The sequence below is a fragment of the Liolophura sinensis genome, chromosome 2 (assembly GCF_032854445.1).
Source record: "Liolophura sinensis isolate JHLJ2023 chromosome 2, CUHK_Ljap_v2, whole genome shotgun sequence".
Taxonomy (NCBI): Eukaryota; Metazoa; Mollusca; class Polyplacophora; order Chitonida; family Chitonidae; genus Liolophura; species Liolophura sinensis.
The window spans coordinates 5,693,919-5,716,056 of NC_088296.1; the positions used below are offsets into that span (position 1 = coordinate 5,693,919).

Here is a 22,138-nt window from a genome sequence, read left to right on the forward strand (position 1 = left end):
ACGACGGCGGTCAGCATTATGGTTGGACGAAACTGAACGAAGGCTGAGGGAAACCCACGACCATCCGCAGGTTGCTGTCAGACCTTTCCATGGACGACTGAAGAGGAAGCCAGAGTGAGCCGACTCGCAATGATCGTATTGGTGGGAGGCTCTTGGGACATTATACTGCGGTTGCACAGTAACCTCTCGGTAAAATAGTTCTGCTACATAGGTGAATCCGGCTTGGTCAGCGCGGGAAAACGTACTTCATTGCTCAGCCAAGTTCTTCAAGAAACCCGTACACAGCGCCACATTTTTCATACCCGTGAACCCGTCCACCAACGTTTGTGCATAACTGGATTCCATCGATTGTGGATGAAGTTGGCAATGTATACAATAAGGAAAAGGAATTGTGCCCAACTAACTTTCTAGGCATTCAATTGGGCTAAAATTCTGAAACTTTGATATGCGCCCACGCAATTAACATCACACTAAACCATACGTTACCTCCCCTTTCCATAGAAGTTACATGAATAAAAAGCAATATACTAAGAATATTCTCACTGTCTCTAGCCATTTCATTGGTCAGCGAGCCTCAGTGGTGTCACAAAGTTATCGTGCGTATTTGCTGATTTTTTATGAACCTAACCTCATACCACAACCGACAGATTGTTTTTTTAGACCGACTGGTGCTATAATTTTGTACTTTTGAGAATTTTGAGAAATATTTCACCCAGGCCGTGGCTTTTTCTGTCACGTAGAGAGGAAACTACAGTAAGCAGCATCGGCCTTATGCAAGTAACTGATGAACATATCTACCTGTGACCGATATTAACCCACAGAGTGTGCTCAATGAGCAGACTGTAAGTAAGACCAATTTTGAGTGTGCCAACCAGTGAAAACCACCAACAGTAGATGCAAGGGAATTTGACGTTGAATTCATGTAAGACGAAACCACTCATAATTGAATAAGATTAGCTTGTTACCAGAATGACACATTTTCACGTGCCAATCCAATCATTTTGAAGAAAATTCACGTTCAAAAGCAAAATTTTGCACTGCATGAACTGTCGAGAGGAAATTTCCTGTCCCAAGACAGGCATGGAAGCAAGATTTTACGTATTCGACATTTCAACCACACGCACGCTAACGTCTCTCCCAGGAATACGACCACAAGTGCCAAACAAGCTACAACAAAAGACAACTAACCACTTCGGTGGCCTAATGATTAGAGAGCCCGCCTCGAAGTTCAAATCCATGTCGTGTCATACCAAGGACTTTAAAAATGGTACATGCTGCAAACTGGCTCAGCGCTCAGCACTAAGAGGTTATAGACCAAGGAAACATGACTAGTTGGCCTGGTGTTAGTATAATGTGACTGCGTGGAGAGAGGTGTCATGTTTGGTGTCTTCGTTATGATACTTCAGGAGCGCCAGCACTTTGGCGGTGCCACAAGACACAATACACACACCTAATCATCATATGAGTGTAAAATTGTTCAGTACGACCTTGAACCACAAGCATATATAAATACATACAAAAGACAACTGACACATACTAAATCAATGTACATTTAAATGCTTTAACATTTATACTGATTTATTGTTCTATTTACAAAATGAATATGAGTAAAAAAAGAATGTATACATATACGAATGTACAAATGTACATAATATAGGCATATGTCCATAAAGTTTGTCTTCAAGTGTTCCAACACTTATATCTCTCGATGCCCAATTGTGATACATAACACAAATAACGGTCTCTTATGGAACCAGAGGTCCAAAGTGTAACGAAGTTCACCCATTTTAATCTAGTCTTCCGCCAGCAGTAGTAGTATGCCTACCATAAACAAGTAAACGTAGAACAATGATACCCGAGTTTAAAGTTCAATATCACAGATACGCATTCGGAGGTCCTGGAGCTCGAGAAACCAGCACAAACACGGCTACAAATCCTTGGGCAAGCAAGGGAACGGCCATTTTGAATTTTTCTTGAACATCTTATCTTGAGCTCAGCCTGGAAGAAAGTTTCAAAGATGATTCTTTACAAACAAACCAAGAAGTTCACAATATTTTTTTGGGTGTACATAGGAGTATATGTGTTATACACCTTCACTATTCAAACAATGCAACATCAAATACGCTCTGCAAGCTAATGATGAAAGGTACAGCGAACACAAGTAAAAATGAGTAGCCTGACATGGTGATATTGTTTGACGAGAAAATAAGCAGAATCAGGAGAGACAATGTAATCAGATATATTACATGCAATGGGCATTTTACAACAGCAGTTGAAAATCATACTATTTTATGTTTTTATTAGGTGACCATACAGAAGAGTTTTTCACTGATATGACTCGGTCTGAATTACGGTTGGAGGAAACCGTAGTGTCCTGAGAAATCTTCGCCAGACACTTGTACCTGAACAATCTCCTCACTGAGTGTGGCAGCCCAAGCGGTCAAGTCTAGATTCGAACATGCGAACTGACCACCTGAGCCGGTGAACAGATGATTTCACAGTCTGAGCTATGCAGTGAGGGCCTCGACACTTCATTTTACAAAACGTTATAATGATGAATCCAAGACACGTTCTTTCACAATGAACAAAAAAGCACTCCGTTTAGGTCGGAGTTTTATCTATCAGGGTTTATAATTTTTATTACAAAAACAGACTTTGATTTCATTTTATTCAATGTAAAAATTATTAAATAATTAAGCAGAAGTCGTTTCTTGAAGTAAATTTGTAAAACAGATGAAACAGCGTTTCGCCAAAAAACTCAATTACCCAAACCCAGAGTTAGTAGTTGTGATGTTTTCAAACGGAAATTTGAATTATTTAAACAGTTAAGACCTGGGACATCTAGGGATAAATAGACAATCAGGAAATTTCGACAAGTATCTACAATAGAGAAAGCTATTTATAAGACTTCAGCTTAACTACAAGATATAAGAACTCAGATGAAGCATGATCGTTGTTTTGTTGTGCACTGCAGTGCGCTACTTGTATGTAGTAGGCATTACAGTAAAACACATGACAGTGTGTACAAGAGCTATTCTGACAGAAAATGCAATGTTCATAGTATAAAAGTTTTTTCTTTTCTTTTTTTTTGGATTGGTGTTTTACGCCGTACTCAAGAATATTTCACTTATACGACGGCGGCCAGCATTATGGTGGGTGGAAACCGGGCAGAAAACCGGGGGAAACCCACGACCATCCGCAGGTTGCTGGCAGACCAGTATAAAAAGTTGTAATGATAACTCGTAACCTCTATTATCCATATAGTGCAATAAAACTATTTGAAAATTCAAATATATAGACGTTTAATTTTTATTAAGGATTCTTTTGTTAACACGAGATTTTTTCTTATTGCGATTTTATTCCAGACAAGATGAGTTTAGTGACGACTTTGATGTGGCCTCTGCAACTTCTGCTGGACAACATAATATCCAAACATTTAAAGGAAAACCTTTAGCATGGAACAAAATAATCGTCCATTTTTAAGCCAGTAAATATTCTGAAGACAAGAAAAGCAGAGGAGCTGTTTGGAAGATACTACGGATGGTCCATGCATTTCAACACTGAGCAGTACTATATCACACAACAAACCCGGTATCCGTAAAGATCATGACGATGGAGAAAGGAACAACAAAAGAGCCCATAACCTCGGTGACGGTGTTTAAGAAAATAAGAAAGTTGTGCATTTTAAAGTAAAGGTGTGCTACCAGCGAACTATTTAAACAGCTGTCATGAAGTAGGAGAAACATACTCCTTAAGCACTCGCGCCGCTCCGAACGCTCACTTTACACCGCTGCCACCATTACACAAACTTGACTTTTGGAGCCTGTGCGAAGCACGTGGGCTTTTGTAGGTTTAGCCTCATCACTAATGTCCGCTCGCCGGAAACTGTGGCCGTTAGAATTATGTTGTGCACACAATGCGAATACATGTGTATCAAGTATGAGCTGAGGCGATGTATTTGTGGTTTCTGACATACATTCCTGCACAGTAACCTTTGTCCACGATTTCTGCACAAAAATTTGCTAATGGCGGCAGCGATGGAATGTGAACGCAGAGAGCTGGGCAAACCATGCCCGGAGAATGTTAGAGCATTTTCTCGCCATAATGTTGGAGACAAACGAAATACTTTTTACAACCGGAACTTGCCCCTGCAGACGAGCAATTCATGAAAAATAAATACTAATTGTACTCCAACATCAAGGCAGTGACATTGTATTTTAAATCTTCATCATGTGTATTTCAGGCCACGGGCTGGTAAAGCTGGCTTAAAGCCTAGAACACAAGTTTGTCTTCACTACTAGGTCGGCTGATTCTGCCACCCTGACCAGATACATAGGGCTGAGAGTGTATGGAATTCATGCAAGGCAAAATCACGATTTTGAAATCACGCGAGATTTGCGGGTTATCGGATTGATAACTAGCCACGTGTCAGTGCTTTTTTGAAATTTTTTTAAAGGATTTCACATTGCATGAACCGAACTGTCCACGAGTGTGCCTTTCGGTAAATCTATTTTCCCTCATTGGCTAGCTCAGTTTCTCATGCCGTGAGGTGATGTCCTTCGCGAGAGATGTTGATTTTGATGTCAGTGCGATTTCTGAAGCTTTGAGATAGTTGAACTAGTTCCTCAAATTGGAAATTAGACCCAGAGGCCACAGCCCCAACTAAGTTCATGAAGATTCCAGACAGACGCCTCATTCTTCTGTATCTACCCACAAGTCGTGGTTAGAGACCCTCTGTGTCATTTCTCAGAGATCCCAATAGAACAGTTTACCTAGTGCATTGTTTTGGTACATTCATGTGTTTACCGCACTGAGCCCTTGTCTTAGCTAAAACGATGACATCTAAACAGATTATTGACTGAAACATGTGGAAACCAGTTTCTTCGTCTAGACTGGATTAATGTAGGGGTCCGATCAGATACGGTTTAGAGGAACCTTGGTCAAGTTACTGAATTGTGACTGAGACTTGAGACAACTTCGCAACCTCGTGGCCAAGAAAATGCTAGGGTGATGGAGATTTGAATACTGTTGAAACTAAAAGGTGACAACTACAGACAGGACCGACGTACCTGGATTTACTGGACGAGGCTGTGAACGTAGCAAGAACAAATAGCATTCATATACATGTGACAGTGGCAGTGCTCTCGGGGGAAGGGGGGGGGCACATGTACGTGAGCATGCGTTTACGTGGGAGTGAATGAAGGCAACAGTGCTCACTGACAACTATCAAAGACATGCACTGCATATTGCTGGTAATTTGAAGGATTTCACATGCTGCGAAAACATGCGCATGCCGACATATATATGCCTGAGTCTAGGATCACAAAGCTCTCCTAACTTAAGTCAGACTAACATCTTTGACAAGTCACATGATACAACATGACTATCTTTACATTAGCCACGAAAGAGTTCAATTCTACAACACCCGTATTGTATTGTTCCAGTCATGTCCTCATCATCATTAGACACATGTACATGCTGTGAATCGACGACTAGCATTAGCATCACTGCTGTGGTGATTTACTGTGTGTCAGATTGTTCAAACACATATTTATAGAGAATATTACTGGGCAATATTAGTTGCTAATCTGTATTGCCATCGCTCTTGCGTCTTGTTGATCAGAAACACTTATACATGCGACTTAACTAATAAGACCCATGTCACTGCTGCTGTTGGATCGATACTTGATCAACATTTTTACTGGCAAACGCATGACATCTCAGCGATACCTGCATCAGGTGATCTTAGACAGGTCAAAATTTTAATCATTAACTTTGGGTACTCTTCTTTCAGTTATTTTAGCTGAAATTTGTTGTACAATAATTTACAAAGAAGTTACCTTATCAAACAATATTTTGATCTTGTTACATCAGAAATAACAATTTTAAAGCACTTCTAAGATTGCCTTGTGATCCCAAAGCCAGAAATACATTTCTTACCAACTATCCCTGACAATTAACTATCCCTTAAACCATAATGTTTAGTACACACCACACATACTTCATAAATGATACATTACATTAAGGACAAAGTAATCAGAAAGCTTTGGACAAAGCAAAGCACACGCTTCTTACAACATCAGGTACTGTAAATGGAGCAGATCAAAGTGCAAAGTCCAAACACCACAATCTGACAAAACTAAGAAAAGTATTTTGAAATGGGTGTAACATAAAACAGATTGACACCATCAAGGAAAGTGCTTCCTGTCTGACAATACTGAAAAAGTATTTTGAAATGGGTATAGCATAAAACAGATTGACACCATCAACAAAAGTGCTTCCTGTCTGACAACACTGAAAAAGTATTTTGAAATGGGTGTAGCATAAACAGATTGACACCATCAACAAAAGCCTTTCCTGGTGTACATGTAGCTGTCCATGGTTTTTAAGTTAATCTTCATCATCACCTTAAGTTTGTTTTTTCTTTTGTCCGTTCTTTTCTTCATATTAAGATCAGTTTTCTCTCATGTTTTATGGACCAATTCCATAACTGAAGGCCATTTCTGACTTCAGTGAAAATATTTGAACATTATTCCAGAGCTTAATAAAAGGTCCTGGAAATTAAACTCACCTCATCAATGTTATCCCATGACGAGAGACTTACGAAAAGTGCCATGTCAAGTACCAGAAACTAAGCACTGTGAACAAGTTTTGACTTAAGTCGGAAATGGCTTTGTTGACTTGCCCTGACACTATACTGAGTAGGTAAGGACTTTCCAGTGCTAAGTTTTACGACTGCGGCTCATGATATGACACATAAAGACTCTGTCCAGGAGTCTGTGGCATATAGAAAGTGTAGTCACACTTGGTTAGTGACAGATTCACAGCACCACTTGGGAATACATGCCTGACTTACTGACAACAGGTTCTTCTTCTGGGGTCTTGGCCGTGGCCTTGTAGTAGGGGTCCTTAGGCCCCATCAGCTCATTTATCTTCTTCAGGATGTCATGGTCATTAGGAAGTGCATTTTTCTATGAAGAACAAACAGATGAAAAAATAGCACAGTAAGTAAATGTTATATCTATATCTCTACATATTTGTGGAGTTGCAGAGAGGTACATGTGAAGTTAGCATGAGTTGGACTTTAACTCATGGCAGCCACACTGGGGGAAGGCTCCTGTGTCGTGCTGCAGTAGCACCTCTGTTAACAATTATCACATCCCCACAACCAGTAGACACACCCTCATGAGTCCAGTCCCAGCTGATTTACTCTCCAGCTGAGTCATTGTAGTCTGGTACTGGTTAGCCTTCAGTATGACTGACATCCCAGTTTCTCCCATCCCTACACACCCTATATAACAGTCATCACAACATGGCCCCACAACATGGCATACATGGGACACAGGAACACATACCAGTAGAGACACTCTCATGAGTCCAGTTCCAGCTGATTTACTCTCCAGCTGAGTCAGTGTAGTCTGGTACTGGTTAGCCTTCAGTAGGACTGACATCCAGTTTCTCCCATCCCTACACACCCTATATAACAGTCATCACAACATGGCCCCACAACATGGCATACATGGGGACACAGGAACACATACCAGTAGAGGACACTCTCATGAGTCCAGTTCCAGCTGATTTACTCTCCAGCTGAGTCAGTGTTGTCTGGTACTGGATGGCCTTCAGTATGGCTGACATCCCAGTTTCTCCCATCCCTACATACCATATATAACAGTCATCACAAAATGGCCCAGAACATGGCATACACGGGACACAGGAACACATACCAGTAGAGACACTCTCATGAGTCCAGTTCCAGCTGATTTACTCTCCAGCTGAGTCAGTGTAGTCTGGTACTGGTTAGCCTTCAGTATGACTGACAATCCCAGTTTCTCCCATCCCTACACACCATATATAACAGTCATCACAACATGGCCCCACAACATGGCATACATGGGACACAGGAACACATACCAGTAGAGACACTCTCATGAGTCCAGTTCCAGCTGATTTACTCTCCAGCTTAGTCAGTGTAGTCTGGTACTGGATGGCCTTCAGTATGGCTGACATCCCAGTTTCTCCCATCCCTACACACCATATATAACAGTCATCACAAAATGGCCCCATAACATGGCATACACATGACAAAGGAACACATACCAGTAGAGACACCCTCATTAGTCCAGTTCCAGCTGATTTACTCTCCAGCTGAGTCAGTGTAGTCTGGTACTGGATGGCCTTCAGTATGGCTGACATCCCAGTCTCTCCTATTTGATTCCCTATAATACATGAACGTTATAACATGAAATCAACAGTGACTGGCAGCTAAATACGGTTCTATGAAGTTCTATCAAATAATACAGCACAAGCAAACAGCTTATTGCAGAAAAAGTTGAAGTGGCAAATACAGATGTTTAATGGAGACAAAGAATTAGGTTGTCAGTCCTTTGTGTATGATGTAATATACATACATCGTGTACATATGGTGACACTAACTGTTGATGTACATGTAAGAACCTTTTTGCCACCCCAAGTACATGTATGTATCATGTACAGCAACATACTGGAGAGGTTGATAAGAACCCTGTTGCCATTCCTTCGTATATATCATGTACAATGACTGACTGGAGAGGTTGAGGGTGATAAGAACCCTGCTGCTATTCCCATGTATCTATCATGTACAGTGACTTACTGGAGAGGTTGAGGGTGATAAGAACCCTGCTGCCATTCCCATGTATCTATCATGTACAGTGACATACTGGAGAGGTTGAGGGTGATAAGAACCCTGTTGCCATTCCCATGTATCTATCATGTACAGTGACATACTGGAGAGGTTGAGGTTGACAAGAACCCTGCTACCATTCCCATGTATCTATCATGTACAGTGACATACTGGAGAGGTTGAGGGTGATAAGAACCCTGTTGCCATTCCTTCGTATATATCATGTACAATGACTGACTGGAGAGGTTGAGGGTGATAAGAACCCTGCTGCTATTCCCATGTATCTATCATGTACAGTGACTTACTGGAGAGGTTGAGGGTGATAAGAACCCTGCTGCCATTCCCATGTATCTATCATGTACAGTGACATACTGGAGAGGTTGAGGGTGATAAGAACCCTGTTGCCATTCCCATGTATCTATCATGTACAGTGACTTACTGGAGAGGTTGAGGGTGATAAGAACCCTGTTGCCATTCCCATATATCTATCATGTACAAGTGACATACTGGAGAGGTTGAGGGTGATAAGAACCCTGTTGCCATTCCATGTATCTATCATGTACAGTGGCTTACTGGAGAGGTTGAGGGTGATAAGAACCCTGTTGCCATTCCCATGTATCTATCATGTACAGTGACTTACTGGAGAGGTTGAGGGTGATAAGAACCCTGTTGCCATCCCCATGTATCTATCATATGCAGTGACTTACTGGAGAGGTTGAGGTTAATAAGAACCCTGTTGCCAGAGATCCACAGACTTCCATCTATATAGTCCACAGGTTCAGTCAAGGCCATGATGTGATCTGGACCATCAATCACCTGTCAAGATCAGCATCACAGTTGTAAGACTACCTCTCACTCAGAGACATTGTAAAGGGTGTCCGAGAAGTCATGCACCATCCTGATTTTCCTTTTTTTTTTCTATGTTTCAGATTTAATACTGATTTTAAATTTTTTCCCGTCTTTCAGAGTTAATTATGGCTAATAAACTAACAGTACAAGAAAGAGCTGAATTGGTTTTCATGTTTGGAAGAGATGGGGCAACACACCGCTCTGGATGGTGCACAACTTCTGGGACACCCTGTACAACCTGCTACTAACATTAATTTTACTGTAGGCCAACAAAGTCGAACATATACACGGAAAATGACCCATGTTGCACATTTTTCCACATTTTCAGAGTTCCATTGATCTTACAAATGATCATGCAGGATGAACCGCTACTTGAGAAACAATTTCAGCACTAGAAGTAATGTTTTAGGGCATTTACTTCCTTCCAAAAATGCACTAATTACTATAAATGTAGTTGAAAATTACCTCTGAGTCTTGAGGTGTCCCACTCTTTTCTTTTTTCTTTTTGGTGTCTTTTGTCTTGGACATGGTTTTGCCAGCATCTGCCACCAACGAAGCTGCCAGAGAAAAAAGCGGAGCATTAGAGCAATGTTATATGGAAACACCACAAAATATACAACCCATGGACATGCACACAGGTATACTAATCAAATGTTCAAGTACATGTAAGAAATCCAGGCAAAAAGAATAATGCTTGGACCATGGCATTCAAATGATCACTGTTTCTCAGTTCCCTGCATAACGTTTATGGCAGTAAATACAAATAACGAAATGAGATCTGTGTCTGAATTATGCTGGGAAACAATTCTTAATGGGCACCTTTTTTTGACATGTCAGGCATCACATACATGAACAGATTTACAGTTAAACCACTAAAATTACAAATCCTGAATTCATTGTTGAACACATAATTACCTGAGGTTCACACAGTTTTATAAATAGTGACATAATGACACCAAGTTAAATACTAAGGCAGATGATTAAACTCACCAAATCAATAAAGGAGTTTCGTGTTTGAACTTTTGTTGTCAAAAGGCAAACATAGTCCTACTGTTTCAGGAGACTTGTGAAAAATGTTAGGCAACCTGTGTTGACGCTAATTTACTGATCACCTGTGTCACCCTTTCCGAGGGGCACAAGTGACGCCTCTTTCCTTCAGGAACTTTTCTTCATCATTCATGTACTCTTAAGTTGCTTTTGTGAAACTATTTTCAGACGTCCATGTTACATAGTAAATGTGATCAACTATAATTGCCTAACAGGTCACATGATACAGTAGAAACTTTTTTTTACCTTCAGTGACGAAACATTTCAAACTTGAAACTCTCTTATTGAAGCACAAACGCCACAATCGCTAACTATGCCTAAGAAATCTACATTATATTTCTATAATCTATTCTACATGTAAACTGCCACTAAAAATGTAAATTCACAAAGCAGGTAAAATATTCTTTTGTTTACATAATAAGCTGGCTACTACATACTAAGTCCTTTGCAGCATGACTGTATATAATTGTGCTGTTGCAAAAAATTAAATTATGTGGCGATGTACATGCAGGATATAGGTCTCAGCACACATCTGATTACAGTGGTAGTTGCAGTTACCCTTCTAGATTAATATACTGACCCATAATGCTTACAAAAGATACCACAGGTATGGATGTTAGTTACTATTGACCGGAACATATGAAAATGAACTCAACGTTGAAATGGAGAAAAAGTTCAGGGACAATATTTACACAAAGTTTACCTGTACATGTGCTAAGAAACACAGAGCAAACATACGCTGTATGACAATCATTCATCCTCAAAAGCCTTTTTGGCCTTCTATATACTGAACAGAAAATGATGAAAAGTTGATCTGCAAACTGTAATTGTACATTTTCCTAATATGTTCTACAATTTGATTGTGTTGTGTTCTGACTTTTATCATGTTTACACAAAAATGCACAGCTCTGATATCAAGCAGCATGCATGTTTCCACACAGGTTATTAGAAACACTTCTGAAAAATATTGCATCTTTCCTCGCACAATTTAAGAAAAAATGAACTATATTTTTCAACGAATGCATATATTTTACAAAAATACATGTAGTTTGAGAATGCAGCAAATTTTAAAATTGCTTATAGAATAGTTGTAAAAAAGTTGCAAGTCTCCTCATACTCTTATAATGCAAGTTTAACAATGGTTCTGCATGTCTGCTGATATAATGACTTTGATGAATGGTTGTGTAAAGTGAGATATCTGCTGATATACTGACTTTGATGAATGGTTGTGTAAAGTGACATATCTGCTGATATACTGACTTTGATGAATGGTTGTGTAAAGTGACATGTATGCTGATATACTGACTTTGATGAATGGTTGTGTAAAGTGACATGTCTGCTGATTTACTGACTTTGATGAATGGTTGTGTAAAGTGACATATCTGCTGATATACTGACATTGATGAATGGTTGTATAAAGTGACATGTCTGCTGATATACTGACTTTGATGAATGGTTGTGTAAAGTGACATGTCTGCTGATATACTGACTTTGATGAATGGTTGTATAAAGTGACATATCTGCAGATATACTGACTTTGATGAATGGTTGTGTAAAGTGACATATCTGCAGATATACTGACTTTGATGAATGGTTGTATAAAGTGACATGTCTGCTGATATACTGACTTTGATGAATGGTTGTGTACAGTGACATGTCTGCTGATATACCGACTTTGATGAATGGTTGTGTAAAGTGACATGTCTGCTGATATACTGACTTTGATGAATGGTTGTATAAAGTGACATATCTGCAGATATACTGACTTTGATGAATGGTTGTGTAAAGTGACATATCTGCAGATATACTGACTTTGATGAATGGTTGTATAAAGTGACATGTCTGCTGATATACTGACTTTGATGAATGGTTGTGTAAAGTGACATATCTGCTGATATACTGACTGATGAATGGTTGTGTAAAGTGACATATCTGCTGATATACTGACTTTGATGGATGGTTGTGTAAAGTGACGTCTGCTGATATACTGACTTTGATGAATGGTTGTGTAAAGTGACATATCTGCAGATATACTGACTTTGATGAATGGTTGTGTAAAGTGACATGTCTGCTGATATACTGACTTTGATGAATGGTTGTGTAAAGTGACATGTCTGCAGATATACTGACTTTGATGAATGGTTGTGTAAAGTGACATGTCTGCTGATATACTGACTTTGATGAATGGTTGTGTAAAGTGACATATCTGCTGATATACTGACTTTGATGAATGGTTGTGTAAAGTGACATATCTGCTGATATACTGACTTTGATGAATGGTTGTGTACAGTGACATGTCTGCTGATTTACTGACTTTGATGAATGGTTGTGTAAAGTGACATGTCTGCTGATATACTGACTTTGATGAATGGTTGTGTAAAGTGACATATCTGCTGATATACTGACTTTGATGAATGGTTGTGTAAAGTGACATATCTGCTGATATACTGACTTTGATGAATGGTTGTGTAAAGTGACATGTCTGCTGATATACTGACTTTGATGAATGGTTGTATAAAGTGACATGTCTGCTGATATACTGACTTTGATGAATGGTTGTGTAAAGTGACATGTCTGCTGATATACTGACTTTGATGAATGGTTGTGTAAAGTGACATGTCTGCTGATTTACTGACTTTGATGAATGGTTGTATAAAGTGATATGTCTGCTGATATACTGACTTTGATGAATGGTTGTGTAAAGTGACATGTCTGCTGATATACTGACATTGGTGAATGGTTGTGTAAAGTGACATATCTGCTGATATACTGACTTTGATGAATGGTTGTGTAAAGTGACATGTCTGCAGATATACTGACTTTGATGAATGGTTGTGTAAAGTGACATATCTGCTGATATACTGACTTTGATGAATGGTTGTGTAAAGTGACATGTCTGCAGATATACTGACTTTGATGAATGGTTGTGTAAAGTGACATGTCTGCTGATATACTGACTTTGATGAATGGTTGTGTAAAGTGACATATCTGCTGATATACTGACTTTGATGAATGGTTGTGTAAAGTGACATATCTGCTGATATACTGACATTGGTGAATGGTTGTGTAAAGTGACATATCTGCTGATATACTGACTTTGATGAATGGTTGTGTAAAGTGACATATCTGCTGATATACTGACTTTGATGAATGGTTGTGTAAAGTGACATGTCTGCTGATATACTGACTTTGATGAATGGTTGTGTAAAGTGACATATCTGCTGATATACTGACTTTGATGAATGGTTGTGTAAAGTGACATATCTGCTGATATACTGACTTTGATGAATGGTTGTGTAAAGTGACATGTCTGCTGATATACTGACTTTGATGAATGGTTGTGTAAAGTGACATGTCTGCTAATATATTGACTTTGATGAATGGTTGTGTAAAGTGACATATCTGCTGATATACTGACTTTGATGAATGGTTGTGTAAAGTGACATGTCTGCTGATATACTGACTTTGATGAATGGTTGTGTAAAGTGACATATCTGCTGATATACTGACTTTGATGAATGGTTGTGTAAAGTTGCATGTTCAGGAATGGGTATGAAAAAGCTTCATGAGAAAGGAAAGCTCCAATGATTCCACTGACACAAAAATTCATTCTGGTAAAGATCCTAGTTTGTGAGCACATAGTTCACGAGCGGATCTGAAAAGTTGAATGTTTCCAACTGGTTTATGAAAAAAAGTGCATTTTTCAAGGGAAGTAATTCAGAAGTTTATATTTTTCCAGGAAGATATCATTGAAACACTTTTCGAAGAACTCAGAACTTCATCCTGGGTGAAATTTTGCCGCCATTTTTTTATTCTGTCTATTTACGATGGGTAAAATAAGGACACCCAGGCACTGGGAAGCCATTAAAATTATCACCGTACTTTTTGCACAAATCCAAGCTGGTCTAGCACTCCAACTGAAGCCATTAAAGTCTCCAAACATGTGACTTACAGAAATCTACTTACCTTCAAATGAATATAAGTTAGATAATAAATCATCATATACCTATGCGTGTTATGCACCTAATACAGAACCTTGCAATATTTTTCCCAATCACCATCCTCTGAACATTCGCACGCAGGAAACTACTTTTGCACTGGCTGACCTCTGACCGGGAAAACCTAGTCCCTCTATACGCGAATTTCTTTGCAGTGCTGACCTACTTCCATGAATATACGATTTACTGTCCATAAACGCTCGGAAAAAGTTTATTGTTTTTTCCCCCTATGCTGTCTGCATACCATTATCAAAGGCCAGCTGTTTATAATAATTATTTGTATCACCTTCTTGTGTCATCTGCTTCGTGATTTTTTGTATGACCAGATTCCATTCAGTGGTGCATAAGTACGTTAAGTGTTATCTTCTACACATTAATTTGCTTTTCCTGTTAGTTATCCTGTCCCTACAAAAGTATTTGTCAAGTTTTGAGCTGTAAATGTTTCTGAATCGAACGTATGTGCTACCTATTGCTAGACTAGTACAAAGACTTCAGGTTGCTATGCATGGAGAAGTCAACAGTGACTCAGATATCCCAAATTTTAACCTTGGATTTTGGTCAGACAGCGACACTGAGTTATCTGAATATGACAATGACTTTCTTTCTAAAGTACATGCCACTGAACAGGAAATATTGGTGAGCAGCGACGAGGTCAAGATGGACAACCCACGCAATTCCCAGACAAGGCACCAACTTTCACTGAATGTGATGAGTTGGAATAATCAAAATTCGTTTTGGCTATGAAAAACAAAAACACTGTTTGTGAGACATAAAGTGTCAGAAGAATTTTTACTAGATTTCTCTGATCCTTCCCACAAGAAAATACTAGGGAAACTGAGGACGTTCCGCAGGTCCAACTATTTAACTATGTGGGATCATTTCTTCTGTACCCGAGAAAGCATGGCGGCAGGGAATACAAGCCGGACACTTTGACAAGTTATAACAGGTGAAAGAAAAAAACTATCCACACAGCTTATTTTTCAACAGAGTTTCAAACTTCCTGTGACATCCTTACATCCAAACGAAAGGAACTAAAATAGAACTGACAACTGACAGAAAATGAATAATGTATTTTGAAGGAAAGTAATTTGGAACCATAGTCCACGAGGACTGCTCAACAGAATATGGCTGATGAATTCCTTTCATTTTGGCTTACGTGGCGGGAAAGGAACTCGAAAACTAAAATGAGGAGACCTAACCTTAAAATGTCATGAGCAGGGCATGGAATATTTTGACTATAATGAGCGGGATACAAAAGCAAGAAGAGGTGAAAATCCCAACTTGCATGTCTGTCCCTTCCAGCCAAAACAATTCGCTGTTCATAACAATGATGATTGTCCGGTATTAAAGAGGCAAACAAAATATACAGAGACCACAGGCCAACAAAAATGTGCACCGCTGACAGTCCATTTTACCTCAGCGTCAACGACTGGAGAAAAGCTTCCAGTAGTGTGTGGTATAAATGTCAGCCAATGGGAACACACACTCTGAAATCCATAATGAAGACAATGGGGGAAAAAGTCTAACTTACCTAGCCACCTTAAGCACAGCCTTCCACCTCAAGCACAGCCCTGTGCTGCCAACCCAGTACATCCAAAGAAATGGACTCATGTGTCCCATCCAATACTTCTCCATTGCAGAATGACGCGTTTTTACAACAGAATTTCACACACATTGTAAACCATGACACTTGGACAAGTACAACAGGGTTTTTCCAGGATGCACCCTTCTCAAACTGCTCATTCCAGTGGAATTTGGGCCAAAGTTGCAACAACCACTAACTTGGATGACAAACTTTCCTATGCATAGACTTCAGAGTGAGTTCTTAGGGTTTAACATCGTGCTTAACAATTCAGAAGTTTTGAAAGACTTTCTGTCGTCCACAACAGCGTGCAACCCACTAATATTTGTAAATTATTAAGGTTCACTTATAAAGCGGGTCTTTTTTTTTTTTTTTTGGCACATGCAAATCTGGACTATACTCCATTTCAAAGTGAACCACTTGATGGCACTCTTCAGTGCCAAGCCAGATGAAGTTTTTAAAAACTGGCCATTTGTTGACACAAAGATGTTTTTAAAGCCTAGTGACACATACAGGATGTTTTACAAATTACATTTTCAGCCTCTTACATGGGTTTCCTTTTGCGTGTGTTTTGTTTTCTCTTTTTTTTTCTACATATACACTGCGGTTGTGAAGTGTTGAAATATGTTACATTTATGGCAAACTCCATGTTCAGGTAATGGTTTGGAAGCGCCGTGCAGGCCAAGGCGCTACTGCATACTATGCAAAGCAACGGAGTACAAGGTAATCACCTGGATTTTAATGTCCCAAAATAGCTTTTATAGGAGGATGTGATCACTGGATGGTCAGTACCCTGCACTGATCTGCATTATTGTATCCGTCTTGTTCTCTTGCCTTATACAGCACTGCAATTGTGGAGAACTCCAGTGATACGACAATGCCTGAAGAACACAGCGTACTGATAATGTCTATATATTGGCCTATACAAAAACTTGTATATTGTCTGTTTCAGTGACTGCTCTTAACACAATACTCAGGAATTTTTCACTTATACAAAGGTGGTCAGTTTTAAGGGTGGAGGAAATCTGGTGTGCGCGGATAAGATTGACCCTTGGCAAGATACTGACAAACTTTTCACATTTTGTGACATAGGGATATGGCCCAGGTACCACACTGGTGGAATACACAAAATTGATTTCAGCAAAAAACATGCATGCAAGTTGTAACAACCAAAACATGCAAGAATTGTGCGTTCTCAAGGACTGAATGGGACAAAACACATTTTCTTACTTGCGAATGGTCACACAAAACATGCTAAAAGCTTTTGCTATTATTAACACAAGGTGAAAATGGGGGTGGGGGGTGGGGGTGAGGGCAGTATACACACGTGTATGTACATTCATATTTACATAAAGTTACCCAATGGGATAAAATGAGTAGGTCAACAAGGGGCTGTACATCCTGATCAGTATCAATGCATTTTACAAAAAGAACATGTTTTCTTATATCGCTAAAGGTAATAGATAAAAACAAAAATGTCACATTGCACCATGAGGCCTGGCAGAAATTTTGTGAAACTATTCTGGATTACATTTTACTATGACATGTGACATGAGCATCTGAAAAAGTCTAACAAGTAGTTATTTAGAGTAGACAAATGATCAAGACAACTGAAGACCTGAGTGTTTGTGAACTTAAGAAGCTCATCCAGGAACAGGTTATTGTGAAATGGGAACATTGTGAGACATCTCATCAGTAAATTTCCCATCCTTTTTGTCAAGTGACATCATAAACTAGGGGTTTTTTTTACCTTCAGTTCAATCTCACAACTCAGTTTTCAGGAGACTGCCAAAACTGTTTGTAAAATTTGGTTGTCCTACCTCTGTCAGTGAAAACTTGATACAGGAACATCCAAAAGATACGACTAAAGAAAATTTCAAAAAGCAAACCCCTTCCAAACAGCTACATGTATTGATCAAATTAATTTTAAAGCAGTTATTAATCTTTCTGCCCATCTTTATACAAAAGCCATTGTGTTACAAATTTGTTCACTATGTTACATGTGTGTAGCCCAAATGTCTACAAGTCTTAAATTACTTTTAGACAGAGATATCTAAATATATGATATCTGCCACTGAGACAAAGTTAAAGGCTAGGGTATATATGATAAACAAGCATGCTGTGGGTACGGACATTTACAATATAGAAGAGGATGTATACCAGTATTACCAGTATATATAACACTCAGAAGAGAGCGGCCTGAAAGTGCAACGAGAAAGAGTGAGAGAGAAATAAACAGTGAGATATACTATAACTGATTCAATGATAGTGTTTCAAAATCCACGATCATAAATTCGCACACCCACACACATATACACACACACACACACACACACATACACACATACAAAAACGACTGCTTCAACAGCAAGAGATGATTCCTACAATACAAGTAAACTATGCAGTACCAACTTCACACTAGCATGCCACGAGCACACTCGAACCAGGCTTCTACCATTCTACTACCATTCTACTACCATTCCACTTTAATCAAAATCTGTTCACAGTGTATTAATTTGCAAGATAATTACAACACTGGTGTGTAGATGTTGACATAACATTTGGCTGAAGAACAAGATAAAAATCCACAATGCATAAACATGTTCTATCTACATTGCATATACAGTTGAAATTGAAAAGTGGTGGTAATCAGGGGTGGGAAGTGAGAGTGGTGATGAGCGGTGGGGAGTGAGGAGTGAGGGTGGGAGAAGAGAGTGTACATGTTGGCACATATATGTGTGAGCATCAGTAACCTCAGCAAGAAACATCTGTTTAAACTTAGTGGAGGAAATGAGTGGAATCATCAATGTTGTGTTAAAAATAATTTACGTTTATTATTAATATTTCAAGGGTTTGCTGCATATACTTCTACCAATTTATTTATTTATTTGATTGTTGTCTTACGCCGTACTCAAGAATATTTCACTTATACGACGGCGGCCAGCATTATGGTGGGAGGAAACTGGGCAGAGCCCGGAGGAAACCCACAACCATCTGCAGGTTGTTGGCAGATCCACCAATTTAAAAATTCATAACTGAAGCTATAAGTGAGTTATACAGAGTCAACACTGTTTCGTGTCAGTGAAATTTCAATACTGAAAATCCAACCTTTTTAACTTTGTAAATTATGTACATCACGACCTATGTGCAAAATCATACAATTTATGTGTTACACTTTCATCTTACAAAAAAGGAATGCAGACTTTGTGGTTATGATCAAGTTAGAATCACTGATTAGAGTGAAATATATGCAGTCAGTTTGTAACATTTATTTTTTTTATTTTGCCCTTGGTTTCAAATTGTCACAATTTCAGCACGTAAGTTTTGTTAACAGGAAATTTACCCACTGAAGTGCTACAGGGTTTTCCCTAGACCCAATGGCAGTGCAACTCTGTGGTTAAATGAGCCAAATCCTGTCAAGTGAGAATAACTGTGACAGGAGTGACAAGATATAAAAGAAAAATGAAGACACCACAAATTTATCAGAGAAAAAAAAGCCCTTCATATCAAACAACAAAAAATGCAAGTGTAAAACAGGTGGAAAAATGGTGCTATAGGCACACCATAAATTACCCTGTAACAAAAGTAACATAGATAGTGTGTGACTTAGTGTGTAACACAGATTGTGTATAATGCTGACGTGCCAGATAGTGTGTATCACACAACAAATATGCCAAGAGTGTGGGGTCTGTGAAATACTAAGAAGTGACTGACACACAAGGGAGACAACTGAGGAACTCACCTCCTGAACTCCTCCCACCGGTGTTGGCAGCAGTAGCAGTACCTAAGTGTGAGTTATTGTGGAACAGATTGACTTTACAGTCACTGACTGAATGGGACCACATATGTGACATGTAGGGAAGTAAACACCACAAGTGTTTTTCACATGGATAGGAATACATGATGGATCCCTATTAACACATTACGTTATAACAACAAATGTGTAAATCACTGACTCGTTGATCATGTGACCTGCAAGTAAATTAGGTCAGTGTAGGTTCATTGGTTTGCTTGTAGTACTCTGAAATTCCTGGTTGATTTCCTGCAGGAGAACAGATATGTGGCAGCTGCCATGCTGCAGATTTACCATGTTTTTTTGCTATGTTGTAACAGTCACAGAAAAAGTTATGTGCTGGTATAATTACATATATGCCAAAATAGAATTCTAAAGACACATGCATCATATTTGTGTCAGTAATTTATGATAATGTTAGAGTACGTACCACAAGAAATTATCATGGAAAACTGTAGTGTTTACTGATCCTACTGATGTGTAAACTTGGCATACACATGTGTAACCCTGGCATACACATGTGTAAACTTGACATACACATGTGTAAACTTGACATACACATGTGTAAACTTGACATACACATGCACAACCCTGGCATACACACGTATAAACCTGGCATGCACATGTGTAACCCTGGCATACACACGGGTAAACCTGGCATACACACGTAACCCTGGCACACACATGTAACCCTGGCATACACATGTAAAAACCTTGCCTTCACACGTGTAACCCTGGCATACACACATGTAAACCTGGCATACACATGTAAAAACCTGGCATACACATGTGCAACCCTGGCATACACACATGTAAACCTGGCATACACACGGGTAAACCTGGCATACACACGTATAAACCTGGCATATACACACATAAACCTGGCATACACATGTGTAACCCTGGCATACACACGTATAAACCTGGCATACACACGGGTAAACCTGGCATACACACGTATAAACCTGGCATACACACGTATAAACCTGGCATACACACATGTAACCCTGGCATACACATGTAAAAACCTGGCATACACACGTGTAACCCTGGCATACACACGGGTAAACCTGGCATACACACGGGTAAACCTGGCATACACATGTAAAAACCTGGCATACACATGTGTAACCCTGGCATACACACATGTAAACCTGGCATACACATGTGTAAACTTGGCATACACATGTGTAAACTGCACGGCAATTCAATTTGTGCCGACCAAAATTTTTCTGGCTGTTTGGAATGAATGATTATGGCTTAACACAATATGTCAGCCGTACCATGACAAGGCAATTAGAGGCATGTTCCATAACTGCCCAGAGAGATGGATAAAAATAATTAAAATGGTCTTCACATAAAATACTTTTTGTCTGCAAATGCCTGGGAAGAAGAAAATAATAATTTGCAACATGCCAGTAAAATGAAAAACAAAAACAAAAACACACAACCATTAATTTGATGCAGAAAAGGACAAACAAATGTTCATTAAATGCAAAAAAATGGTGAATGTATGAACATTTAGTTGCAACCTACTTTGACAATGGTTTAGCCTGAAGTCTTTGAGCTGTTTGTCAGTATCACACAATCATAATAAAGTCCTTTATGTGTTAGCTAGACAGACAGCACACACAAATCTTCTGATTAAACTTCTACAGCACACACACTGCAGATTTGTGGATTTTAAATATGTGTATTTCAGATTTCATGACATCTGTGAGCAAACAGATTATAGATCTTGTATACCTTGGTAGTTTATCTTGTGCAATTGTGTAAATGAGCACGAGTCTGGCTGGGCTGTATGACTTACCTCCCTTCTTTGTGCCACCTTTGTCATCCTTCTCAGCTTTCTTTCCTTTCGTCTCTTCTTTCACCTCCTTTCCAGGTTTTCCCTCAGGCTGGAAAAAAAAACATCCATCATTATTCTGTATGTCAATAAAAAAAAAATTAGTTCAGTTTTTATTACACACATTTTCCTTTGAAATCACAACACTAAATTTACATGAATTTCTTTCATTGAATCTCCTTATAAATCAATCCACACACAATATAGATGTACACGTATATACAACCTTCAGATATGAACACATAATAGACCTCTATTTTGAACAATCTAGTCATGTTCCTTCGCACAATCTCCTCAAACACAAAAATCAAAATTACTGACCCTATTCTATTTCGTGTTTCTAGGTACCAGAGTTCACAAA

At 39.1% G+C, this 22,138-nt stretch overlaps 1 protein-coding gene across 3 annotated transcripts in view; it reads right to left on the reverse strand.

The window, feature by feature from the left end:
• Window positions 1-1,564: 1,564 nt before the first annotated feature.
• LOC135462757 (leucine-rich repeat-containing protein 71-like) overlaps window positions 1,565-22,138 on the reverse strand; it is a 33,992-nt gene continuing 13,418 nt past the window's right edge. For 2 of the 3 annotated variants that reach the window (XM_064739999.1, XM_064740001.1), the window contains exons 12-17: window positions 21,742-21,829; window positions 9,977-10,068; window positions 9,370-9,478; window positions 8,101-8,219; window positions 6,848-6,971; window positions 1,565-1,998 (exon numbers count right to left, since the gene is read on the reverse strand). In XM_064739999.1, the coding sequence (XP_064596069.1) occupies window positions 1,994-1,998; window positions 6,848-6,971; window positions 8,101-8,219; window positions 9,370-9,478; window positions 9,977-10,068; window positions 21,742-21,829 (537 nt within the window). In that variant the 3' untranslated portion in view covers window positions 1,565-1,993. The remainder of the gene's footprint in view (window positions 1,999-6,847; window positions 6,972-8,100; window positions 8,220-9,369; window positions 9,479-9,976; window positions 10,069-21,741; window positions 21,830-22,138) is intronic. The other variant, XM_064740000.1, reaches the window with a different exon arrangement.